The 13553-nt window shown below is 46.7% G+C and overlaps 1 protein-coding gene across 1 annotated transcript; it reads left to right on the plus strand.

Annotated features, from left to right (window-relative positions):
• Positions 1-652: 652 nt before the first annotated feature.
• LOC310777895 (rho GTPase-activating protein 6) lies at positions 653-13553 on the plus strand (the record flags this gene model as incomplete). Its single annotated transcript, XM_083638241.1, has 13 exons — positions 653-688; positions 834-993; positions 2166-2237; positions 3217-3479; positions 3698-3893; positions 5395-5450; positions 5544-5694; positions 7331-7479; positions 10457-10636; positions 11635-11732; positions 12416-12678; positions 12824-12898; positions 12985-13553. The coding sequence occupies 13 exons, from the start codon at positions 653-655 to the stop codon at positions 13551-13553; spliced, it is 2268 nt and encodes a 755-aa protein (XP_083494367.1).

Raw genomic sequence — 13553 nt, forward strand, 5'->3', positions numbered from 1 at the left:
GGGAGATCTGGCCCATCCAGGTTCCCTCTCAGTCAGAGAGTAGCCAGCAGCTGGGTTTATTGGTCATCGGCTGGAGTAATGTTGTGTGAATTGTTAACTAAAAGACTAGCCGCTTTCTGTGTTCCATACAAATATGTTAATATGAAACATTTTTGTCATGTGCTCCTGCTGTATGGATGCTTCTCATTTGGTTACATCAGCCTAAAAAAAGCAGACAATGAATAATTAAGAAATAATTATTATACACCCCCTGCCCCCCCCCCCTTTTTTTTGTTGCCTTTTTTATTTGTATTTGGGGGCTTTTCCCTATTCAGTTATGATGATTATGGATGTGATTTTGTATCCATATGATATCATTTACATGTATGTTATCTGTATGCTAATCGGAAGATAGGGGATTCTATTATTCCCACTTTTACTTCTGCTATTGCTTCCAATATTGGGGAAAAGCAGATCTGGCAGTGTTACTCATATCAGGAAAAAAAATACATGCTTCAAGTTCTCATGTTCACAGACACAAAGAAAAAAATGTGATTAGATAAACAGGACAGACTAAGATGGAGAGGTGGATACCATTTTAGCCTCTGCATCTCCTCCCAGCACATCAACAGCCCAAAACAAACAGCCGTTACAGCTAGTGAGCTCTCAGCAGATGATTGATCTGACTCAGCTGCCAAGTGAGGAGAAGGTATCTGTCAGTCTATGAGTACATGAGGGTCTTCAAAGAGCGTGACTAGTCATGAACTTAGAGCGTGACAACAGTGATGGATGTATCTGACGTGTGTGTGTGTGTGTGTGTGTGTTTGTGTGCCTCCGTACGTGTGTGTCCTCAGGGTGACTTCACCTGGAACAGCGTGTCAGGGCGTAGTGTTGGCCTGAAGCCTGTGCCTCTGCAGAGCCTCTCGGAGCTGGAGCGGGTCCGTCTCCAGGATGTGGCCTTCAGGCGACTGCTCCAGGACTGCGACCTGGGCTGCCAGATCACCATCCCTACATGTACAAACAAACACACGCATGCAAGCATGTATATGCACGCACGCACGCACGCACACGCGCACACACACACACACACACACACACACACACACACACACAATCACTCACTCACTCACTCACTCACTCACACAATCACTCACTCACTCACTCACTCACTCACTCACACAATCACTCACTCACTCACTCACTCACACACACACACACACACACACACACACACACACACACACACACACACACACACACACACACACACACACACACACACACACACACACACACACACACACACACACACAGTCCCCTTCCATATCCACCCAGTGTCAGTAGTCTCAGGCAAAAAGCATGTCACAGCATGTCTTAATAAATACATATACAGTAATGCAAAAAAGGAGACATTCCTAGTTTTTTTCCATTTCTTTTTTGCATGCAAATAAATCATTTGATTGTGTGATGTGCGACTGTATGGCTCACAGTTGTTGCCATTCCAACCTATGCGCTGGGGCCCACTGGTGGGCCATGAAAGGTATTGCAAGTGGGCTGCCAAATCATTTGCAAAACATTACGATCTTCATGGGGGAAACTGTAATTATTATTATTATGTAGGAGAACGCATTTCTCCATTGTTGAATGATACGTTCATTTGGAATAAATAATTCGTTAATTAGCCTATTGCAGATAACCCCTGACTTTTAGTTTCTGATTTCTGTGTGGTGCTGATGGACAGCTCCTTTTATCGTTAATGCATTATTTGGCCTCCATACTGTTTACGGTCGGATGTGAGCCGCAAACTTTTTTTTTAGATTTTCAAATGGGGCCTGAGTCAGAAAAGGTTTGGAGCCGCTGTTGTAGACTCAATTATTCTATGTTTTGCGATCACGCAATGTGAGATCACTGTCATATGAAAGAGCAGCTGTAGGTATAATTTAATATAATGTAACTGTTGACTGTTATGGATGTGGCAGGGAATCCAGGGCAAGGTATGCACAGACATGTCTTCATTCCAACAGTCCCGTATATAAGGAATATAAATTAACCTTCACATTCCTCTGCCTACAGGGATGTGACTCTCAGCCCAAAATGATTGTAGCATACGAATATCATCTGGAGAAGTAGGAGTGTATTTACTCGGATTGATGCTTTAAAACTGTAACACCTCTGTCTCTTTTCAGACGGCCAAAAGCGTAAGAAGTCACTTAGGAGGAAGTTGGATTCCTTATCCAAAGAGAAAAGCAGAGACAAAGGTACTGTGGATCTGGGTATATATTCATATTCATATTCAGTCATATTAATGGTCGCCAATATGCCCTAGGCATTCTTCAGTATTCTGTTACGCCATGATGTAATGGCAGTATAAGAGAGAACTTCAATGCTCTCCCTCACAAAGGATCACAAATAGTCTTCAGATAAGACTTTCATACACGTCCACACACGCAGTCAATGATAATATTATTGTTAGTATTTCCAACCCAGTGAAGATAAACACAGCTCCTTTTAGTTCTGTGGGAGAGCCAGTGAGTCCTGTCGGCTCTTTGTTGGGCCGGTCTTTTCTCACACACTAAGCCCGCTCAGCCGCTGACAGTGGAAAAGGCGCTCTCTGATCCATTTGGCTGGACCTGTGTGGCGTTCAGTGGAGCAGGCTTTCTCTGCTGTTTAGACCCACTGATCTACTGAGTGAGGATCTACAGCCCAGAGCAGTGAAGATGAAGAAGTCTCCTTGCTCCTCCGCTCGCCCCGCCCCGCCCCCTGCAGGAATGTGAGGGTCTGTGCTGGCTGGCCAGTCAAGGGAAAGAAGAACAGAAACAATGTGGAGAGGGGGCTCAGTCATCGCAGGCCTATCTGGACCCCAGCCCCCTCTTTCCTCTTGTTCTCCCTTGCTCCCTTACAAAGAGGCATCAGAAAGTATGCTGCGCTCCCTGACTCTGGCTATTCAATGTGCATTGCAGAACACTGCTTTCGATTTCGAGTTCCAATTTCTCTTGCGCTATTTAGTTTGAGCAATGGGTATTTCACAGTTCTCACTTTGACATATCATGAAGAATGACAACAAACATAACGCTGTTATATAATGTGTGTACAGAACATACTAAAGTATGCTGATGTGACTGACTGAAAAGACATTTAAACTAGAAAGAGTCATTTAACATTATATCACTGTTGACTTAGAGACAACAATATGAACTTTGTTTCCCCCCTGTGTCTTGCCCTCCCTCCCTTGCACAGAGACTATGCCTCAGGCGTTTGGCATACCGCTATCGCAGGTCATATCCAATGACCGCGCACACAAGCAGCGGCAGGAGCCCCAGCGGGAGGAGCACAGGGACCCCACTGATCTGATGCAATCCTTCCTCCACTTCACCTCCACCTCCAGAAGGGCCAACAGAGAGCTCTCCAGCAGCAACTCGTCCCTGAGCTCCACCTCGGAGACCCCCAGCGAGTCGCCTCTGCCCAGCACGCCGGAGGCTGCCCCGCGGACACGCAGGAGGGTAGGCTTTTCTGTCGATAATAATAACTCATCGGAATAGGCCGCTAGTTCTCTGCGGTAATCTTAATATGTGACCTTTGCACATAATTGAGCTGGTGAGGATGATGTGGGGGCGGGGCTTATTCAGCCCTGAAGTCACAGCACACAACGTGTGATCTCCTGCGTGACTGTTGATCAGGAGGCAGTGACTGTACGCTCCTCACCCCGTCTGTCTGGCAGGGCGGAGTGTCTGTGGATTGCATCACTGACCTGGATGATAACCAGTCTCGGCTCCTGGAGGCCCTGCAGCTGTCTCTGCCGGTCGAGACGGCTAGCAACAGGAAGAAGCAGCACGACAAAAAGCTGAGCCTGAACCCCATCTACAGACAAGTGCCCAGAGTGCTGGATTGCTGCTGCCAGCATCTGGAAAAAAACGGTACACATGATCAGAATCCAAGAGGTTATACGAATAAGAAGATGTCCCATGCACAGCATGCACAGTTTGCAATGTGAAGCCTGTCTTCCTTAGTGGAAACATTATGGTATGATTCAGTGATGAATGGTGTGGGCGTGGTCTTGTGTATCGTAAACTTTGAATGAGATCCTAAATAATATTCACTGTTCTGTTTGGCACTATAGGGATGGGATGATATATCAAAATTAAATATAATGACCCCAACACCAGGCCCCTGGAAGACAGGGCCAGGGGAGTGAGAGGGTCATCACAAAAGCTCAAATCTTATCAGATGGGGGACCCTGGGACAAAATCTTATCAAATGGGGGTCCGTGTCAGTTTAGGGGTCCTTGACGTGAAAAAGTTTGAGAACCACTGATCTGGGGCACAGAGCAGGTACAATAATGCAGAGTCATGAGGATAATTGGAAAATATAGTATAGTCTATTTTCCAAATATAGGCCTAAACAAGGATATTAGATGTGCCAAACATATATAAACATCGCAAACAATACTACAGCCTAGTACCTAGTACTATAGCCAATTGTGATTATTCGGTTACAAGAGACCTTAAAGTTTGGCAAAGTCATAGGCCTACCTTTGCTATTACCACAGACCTAAATTTGCATGTTATGACTGTTTGATGCAGATAAAAGCAGTTGTAAATGTATATAAACGAGGCGATACAGTGGCCATTACTTTTTGGCACAACCCGGGCGATTTCATGATCGGTATTTGTCGCGCTCATCCCTCAGTGCTGAATCCTCAACAAAACGAAAATAGTCCAGGACAGCTGAGCAGCCCGATCAATTAATTTATATTACGGCTCAGATGTTTCGGGCCAGTAGCCCTTCTTCAGTGAGCTTCTAGGCAAACTAACTGAATCTGGATCACACCCCTGATTAAAAATACAATGGACAGAATGTGCCAGGCCTAGAGCAATTATTTACTTACAAAAAGATTCTTCTGGTAACTCAGTCTCACTGGTTTCTACATACAGTATACGTAACTTAGCCCAATATCTGGTGGCACATTCTGGAAACGGACCCTGGAATTGGCAGGGCATTTCAAGTCCCACCAAGATGTTTCTATAATAACCTGCACTCTACCTGGTGAGATCTGATTTACCAGAGAGGTCTTCTCACTTCTTGTATCCCAAGCGGGAACTTTCTCTGTTTTAATCGTGTTCAATGTCATGTTCTGATTAGAGCTAATCAGAAGCTTGCCTTAACAAATTATATTATTTGCACTGACATGCCATTTATAAACTTTTGTTTATATTTTGGCAAGCTAGTGCCTTTACTAGAAAGATTTGTGGCTCTGAAATGTAATTCTGCAGTCATAGGCTACTTTGTTGTCATTTACATTTAACTTGTCGAATCGAATTGTGAACTTCATATCACAGATCAGATAATCAGATCTTGAGATAAACAAATCATCCTATCCCTAGTTGGCACTGAGAAAACGTCTTTATCTTTACTCAGGCCTACAGACGGTTGGCATTTTCCGTGTTGGGAGTTCTAAGAAGAGAGTGCGACAGGTAAGCTTTCAGTTTGAACACATGCTGTGCTTCAATTCACTCTCACTTGTTGGACAGCAGTTTCTGCAACAGTTGTCATTGTGCGTCACACAGCTTCGCGAGGAGTTTGACCAGGCAGTGGAGGTCCATCTGGACGAGGAGCACAGTGTCCATGATGTGGCTGCATTGCTCAAAGAATTCCTCAGAGACATGCCAGACTCGCTGCTGACCAGAGAGCTTTACACCGCCTTCATCAACACAATGTGTGAGGAACCCATACACACACTGGCACACACATAAACACAGACATCACAGACACACACATACACACAGACATCACAGACACACACATAAACACAGACATCACAGACACACACATAAACACAGACATCACAGACACACACATAAACACAGACATCACAGACACACACATACACACAGACATCACAGACACACACATAAACACAGACATCACAGACACACACATAAACACAGACATCACAGACACACATAAACACAGACATCACAGACACACACTTACACACAGACATCACAGACACACACTTACACACAGACATCACAGACACACACTTACACACAGACATCACAGACACACACATAAACACAGACATCACAGACACACACATACACACAGACATCACAGGCACACACATACACACAGACATCACAGACACACACATAAACACAGACATCACAGACACACACATACACACAGACATCACAGACACACACATACACACAGACATCACAGACACACACATACACACAGACATCACAGACACACACATACACACAGACATCACAGACACACACATACACACAGACATCACAGACACACACATACACACAGACATCACAGACACACACATACACACAGACATCACAGACACACACATACACACAGACATCACAGACACACACATACACACAGACATCACAGACACACACATAAACACAGACATCACAGGCACACATAAACACAGACACACATAAACACATACACACAGGCACACACATAAACACAGACACACATAAACACAGACACACATAAACACAGACATCACAGACACACACATAAACACAGACATCACAGACACACACATAAACACAGACATCACAGACACACACATAAACACATACACACAGGCACACATAAACACAGACATCACAGACACACTGCCTTCATCAACACAATGTGTGAGGAACCCACACATACAGACACACACATAAACACAGACATCACAGACACACACATAAATACAGACATCACAGACACACATAAACACAGACATCACAGACACACATAAACACAGACATCACAGACACACACATAAATACAGACATCACAGACACACACATAAACACAGACATCACAGACACACACATAAACACATACACACAGGCACACATAAACACAGACATCACAGACACACACATAAACACATACACACATAAACACAGACACACATAAACACAGACACACATAAACACAGACATCACAGACACACACATAAACACAGACATCACAGACACACACATAAACACAGACATCACAGACACACACATAAACACATACACACAGGCACACATAAACACAGACATCACAGACACACTGCCTTCATCAACACAATGTGTGAGGAACCCACACACACAGACACACACATAAACACAGACATCACAGACACACACATAAATACAGACATCACAGACACACATAAACACAGACATCACAGACACACACATAAACACAGACATCACAGACACACACATAAACACAGACATCACAGACACATACACATTAATGGCTTGTTGTTATTGTGGATTTCATGTTTAGTTTGGATTTTTAATTGATCTTAATTGACGTACTTCTTCCTCTGCAGTACTGGATTACTCAGACCAAGAGAGCGCCATCCAGCTCCTGGTGTTTCTGCTTCCTTCCTGTAACAGCGACACACTGCAGCGCCTCCTCCACTTCCTGTCCACTGTGGCTGCACACGCTGACGACAGCCTTGACAGGGAGGGACAGGAGGTAGGGAAAGAGAGAAGCTTTCCCTCTGTGTTCTAATGAGCATGTTGTATTCTGCGTTTTTTTTTACTCATCGTATGTTTACGTTTGTTTATTTATTCATAACGACAACACACGTTAATCAATATTTCTGTAAATGTGCCAGTGTTAGCCAGCTGGCTAATTTTCAACTGTAGTCCTTTTGGCAAGATGGGGGGAAAAAACGACAGCCAATAAAATGTACAGACAAAACCGTAAGACGCCATAAGGACAACAGCAGCAACAGAACAAGAATTCACAGGATAGAACACACGGCATGCAGAGCAACAAGAAACAGTCAAGTCAAGTCAAGTCAAGTTTATTTATATAGCCCTAATTCACAAGCATGTCTCAGAGGGCTTCACAGAAAGTATGTCTAGCTAATTCTAGCTGACACAACAGTAACATGAATATACAGAATAAAGATAACATTTGAACAATTGATAATATTGAAAATATAGGAATGAGGGGAGAGCAGAGGAGAGCGCAGGAGAAGGGAGAAGAGCAGGGGGAATGTGAGAGAGTGATGGGGTGGGGAGGGTATAGGAGGTGGGGAAGGAGCAAGAGGAGAGAGCAGGAGAGGGGAAGGGAGGGGAGGTGTGGGGGAGAAGAGAGCAGGGGGAGGGAGGAGGTGGGGAGAGAATGAGCAATATAGACGGAGGAGAGGGGGGAGGTGGGGAGAAGATAGGAATGTGGAGGAGGAGAGAAGGAGAGATGGGGATGCAGGGGAGGGAGAGCCAGGGTAGAGAAGCAGGGGGAGCATCCCACATCCCCCCCCCCCCCAGAGAGGACAGAGAGGAGGAGAGAACAGAGAAGGAGAGGTGGGAGGGTGCAGGGGAAGGGGTGCAGGGGGAGAGGAGGAGAGAACAGAGAAGGAGAGGTGGGAGGGTGCAGGGGGAACGCGGGAGGAGGAGGCGGGGGAGGGAACAGACCTCTTCTCCGCCCCCTCCTCCCCCCCCCCCCCCCCCCGAGAGGACAGAGAGGAGGAGAGAGCAGAGAAGGAGAGGTGGGGGGGTGTAGGGGAAGGAGTGCAGGGGGAATGTGAGAGAGGGGAGAGGACAGGGAGGAGGAGAGAACAGAGAAGGAGAGGTGGGAGGGTGCAGGGGAGGGAGAGCAGGGGGAACGTGGGAAGGGGCGGCGGGGGAGGGAAGAGCATGGAAAGAGAGGGGGCGGGGGGGGGAGTGGGAGATGTGGGAGAGTGGGGAACAGGAGGGGGAAGAAGGGAAAGGAGCGGGGGAAAGAGAAAGAGAGGGGGGGGGAAAGATCAGACAACTGACTACTCTAAGCATTAACCAGAGCTAGCTGGGACATAGTATCTAGCTAGTCTACAGCCTAATCTGGCCTATCCTACTCTGCTCTAGTCTGATCTTTGCCTGAACACTAACAGGTCAGCCTTAGGCTGTAGCTAATCTATCGCCTACCTAAACTGTTCTAAACCAACCGGCAGCCCTCGACCAGTGATGAAGAGCACCGATGCCCCCCGCCCCGGCCCCCCGCCCACATAAGGCGTGGGCGAGAAGGCCGGGCTGGGACACAGCGGCGTCCCCACACCCCCAGTGAACGCAAGAAAACCTTTCCACCAAATGGATTGCCCCAGTGACTTGGCTTGGCTGAGGAGGAACCTTGTGAGGTCGTTGTGCTACAGGGGCCCAGCAATGGTCGCCTGGGTAAGCCCACCCCCCACGCGACCCGCTCCCAGACCCGCCCCCAGCTAGTGACTGGGAACTGGGAGAGCAGGCCACGCAGGCCACGCGGGCCCACCCAGGCAGTGGACCCAGCGGCGGACCTCCATCCGGGGACTCCCCTCCGAGACAGGTCGAGAGATGCCGGGCTAAACCATGAACAGAGTTTTCCGGCATTGAAACTCTGTAAATGGTTTATTATGGAAATAAAATTTACAAGAGAACAGAAAATTGAAAATGTAAAAAAGAGTCCAACAGAGGGATATAAAAATGTAGTTTTTAAATTATCCTAGAATCAGGGAAGGGAGTTGAAAATGTAAAAAGTAGAGTCCAAAGGAAATAGAAAATGTAGTCTTTAAGTGTCCGTAGGTTTAGAGAATACTAGCTAAGAGGAGGGGAGGGGAGGATAAGAGTCGGAGGTGGTGATTAGGGGAGGGGAGGATAGGAGTTGGAGGTGATGAGGCCGGGGGGGGGGGGGTCCCCCCCTTCCCTTAGGCAGGCAGGTGACCAGGATGAGGATAGGGGTCGGTGGTGGTGAAGAGCCCGGGGTGTCAGACAGTAGAAGGAGTAGCGGGTAGATGGCCTAGAGTGACGACAGGTGGCTAGGGCGATGACGGCCGGACCTAGGGCTACTTAGTTGTTTATTACTAATCCATACAGTAGAGACTAATTGTTTCCCACGGGTATAAAAGCAGTTTTGTCTTGGCCTCAGTCCTCAGTGAATGAGAGTTTTTTCCTGGGCTCTGTGGATAAAGGGTGAGGGGGAGACACCTAGCCTTTTTGATGGTGTGGACGTGTTGTGGTGGGGGGTTGGGAGGTGCAGCAAAAGACTGTTGTCATTCAGACTCTTAATACCATAATCACTGTGGATTTGTAAGAGTTTGGTTTGTTTGCACTGTGTTTTCTGATTGTTCAAATGGGCAGAAGAATACAAAATCTACTTTCAGTCCGTTGTGACCTTTAGTAAACTTTCAAATTAATGCCCATCAGGATAATTCCTGTCTACTTCCCAAAATATCCCCTCTAATTACAAGGGTCACATTGGGTTAATCCTGCTTAATAATTCCAAACAATTGAACAATTGGCTGTGCTCTGAGAGGAATGCTAGCAGAGCTGCTGAATCAGAGATCAGTTCTAGTTGAACCTGATGATTATTGGTTGAACTTGAAAATCACTCTTAATTTCACCATGCAGAAAGGCTGCTGGAATGCTAGCATTGAAAAAACCTGCAGTCAACGAACGACATGAAACCACTTAATTCTGCCTCCTGTTGTGTTTAGGTCACCGGAAACAAGATGACATCAATCAATTTAGCTACCATCTTTGGACCCAACCTTTTGCACAAGCAGAAGAACTCCGACAAAGAGTTTGCGGTCCAGAGTTGCGCCCGTGCAGAGGAGAGCACCGCCATCATCAGTGTGGTCGAAAGGATGATCACTACATATGATACACTTTTTATGGTATGCTACAGTATCCTTTCTGTCAATGCTATGACATGTCGACCAAAAGGCATTTAAATGAAAATCCGTGAGACGGACGATAGACGGAGATAGTCGAAGACAATCTCGCGTCTTACGTCTCGGTTGGTTGTTGGTCCTCTTTCTACAAAACGTCTCACAGAGTGTGGGGAATTCCCAAGCTTAATAGAGTGGAGTTACCTAATGAAATGTAAACACTGGCAATACGTTCCGTGAAGGACTTAGCTTGTGCAGAGTCACTCACAAGGCTCCATTCCAGTAACACTCCTAAATCCATGCCATTTGCTTTTCATCCCTGCGCCTTGTAAGGTTAAGCTCACTGAATGGGCCTTTTAGTATGAGCAAATGAGTTTTGACTCGCTGGAGAGGTTATTGATCAAAGTGTCATTCCAATCACCGTTTGTTTTGTTTTAGTCAATATGGCTGTCTGTGGTACTGCGGGCGAGATACTGTATGCAACATTGATGTTTCTGCTTTTCACTTGAAACTGGAGAGCAGATGCAGCACAGGAAACTGGAGGGAAATTGGTGTCGCTGAAAATGATCTGTTATGACCATAATGCAAAGAAAAGCCCACCAGGCATTTCTATGGCACTCAGCAGTGCCATAAAATACATTGATAGGAAAAGAAAAGATTAGCAGGGCTTTTCTACACTGCTGTGTTTTGGCTTTTATCATCGTTGGCATTGCATATTGTATGATAGATACTGTATAACTGTTAACGATACAGCTATGGGACTATTGATATAAACTGCAGTTCATTGAATGTGGTTAGCATCTTTGGGGAGATGCTCTCGAGATAATGCTATTGTATCAGAGGTACGGAGATGTTAGCTGAATATTGTGAAGAAGTGAATATTTGTTAATTAATAAGTCAGTGTTACAGAAATGGAGGTACCAATGAATGAAACCAACTAGAATTGTTGGCACTTGTTCTGAGGCTCAGCGAAAGTAGTAAAGTTTGTGCTCTGGCCCTCCCAGGTCCCTGCTGATCTGCAGAATGAGGTTCTGATGAGTTTGCTGGAGAGCGATCCTGACGTTGTGGACTACTTACTGCGGAGGAAGGCCTCTCAGTACTTGTGAGTGTGGGCCTTATATCTGATTACACATATCCACGCCATGCCACCTGCCAACGAATCCAAACGATCAAAATGAGTCACGAGTGATGACCAAGTGGGCTGAAAAATGAAGCCCACGTGGAAGTGCCAAAACCTGCAGTTCCTCGAATGGCTACTTGAGGCTGGTTCAAAAAGCGAGTCAACAACCCACAGACCCCCATGTTAAAATGCCCAACTTTACAGCAGAAATAATCATCTTTAGTTTACAGCCTGGTACAGAAAATGGTTTTGGCCTCTATAGTTAAGTTCCCCATTCATGACAACTGTACAGGGTGCTGAATCTTATAACTCACCCACTTACATTTTTATTAAGGCTTAAAGGTAAGGGTACGGTCACTTTGAGTGACAGGCAGCTAGCCACTAGCGGCTAGCCACTAGCTGTCTACTAGACGTCAGCTCCTTACCAGCTCCACAATCACTTAATATCTTGCTCCAAAAAACAAGATGGCGACAGTCAAAATGCCAAACTTGAGGCTTCAAAACATGGGTCGACAAACCAATGGGTGACCTCACGGTGGCTACGTCCATATTTTTCTACAGTCTGTGTGGATGAGCCGTTATACCTCATGATTACCCCCTGGTGGTACGTTTCTGTAAGACAGGGTGCGAGATGAACCCCCCTATGTCTCTTTTTGTGTCTTCAGAGGCTCCGGCCTTCTAAGATCAGAGGATTCTTTCTCTCTGACTGACAGACGCTTATCCAGCGACTCCAACAAAGCATCTAGTGGAGAGGTGTCTCCCTATGACAATAATTCCCCTGTCCTGTCAGATCGACTGCTGTGTAAGTGCCATGGGGACAGTAGCCCGCTCTCTGACAGGTTCTTCAGACTTCCTGGACAGTACAAACTCAGTGGCCATTGCAAAGACAGGCCCGGAGACACCTGCCCTACACCTTCTGCTGGCAAAGGTGAGCTGAAGGTATTTGAGACAGAAAAAAAAAATACATTTTAAAAGTATATTCTGCTTGTTGTACAATATTCCGCAATGACACGTCTATGCAACTGAACCAAGACATTCTCTTGTTTCTTCTTGTTTTTCTTGTTTCTGTTAAGACGCCCCAGCCGAACCTTTCTGGGGAGCCTGGCATACGATGCTGAGCAAAGACTTCACCGACCATCAGATCGCTGGTAATAGAATCCTCTTTGCATGTTTTCCGCAGATGGTGTCGAGATAATTAATGAATGCTGGAATGTAAATGAATGGTCTCACTCAGGTTCCCATGGGGACGTGTCGGAATGTGAGTCCAATGGATCGTCCGAGGGGCTGAACAGTCACCAAGGCAACAGCCTGCTGCCGGTCAGACCAACACAAACCTCATTGGGTGTGGCGGAGCGCAGGCCACACCTCCCGGTGACTCGGAGCAGCAGCGGCCCCCCCGACCAGAGAGGACAGACGGGATCATCATTACGTCACGGACTATGCGGCCAATTAGGAGCCATCAGCTCAGAGGACTTAGCGGGAAGGACAGGACACCCTGCCAGTCCTTCCATCAAGGGCAGCACTGATGTCTGGTCTGCCCTTCACTACTCGGGACCTCTTAAAGACACCCACATTTCTCACTCCACGCCCTCCCTCTCCACCTATCAGCCTGGAGGTCTGAACGCGCAAACCCCACCGAGCAACAGCAGCTCGTCCCCCCAGACTGTGGATCCCCTGGGTGTCTCTGGTCCCGGGACAGAGGGAAAGACCCCTGGTACCCCGGAGTGGCTGAGGGAGAGGTGGCATATATGGCAGATACTGTCGACGGACAATGCAGAAGCCCTGCCAGAAACCTTGGTGTGA

This window comes from Poromitra crassiceps (assembly GCF_964638095.1).
Source record: "Poromitra crassiceps genome assembly, chromosome: 6".
NCBI lineage: Eukaryota > Metazoa > Chordata > Actinopteri > Beryciformes > Melamphaidae > Poromitra > Poromitra crassiceps.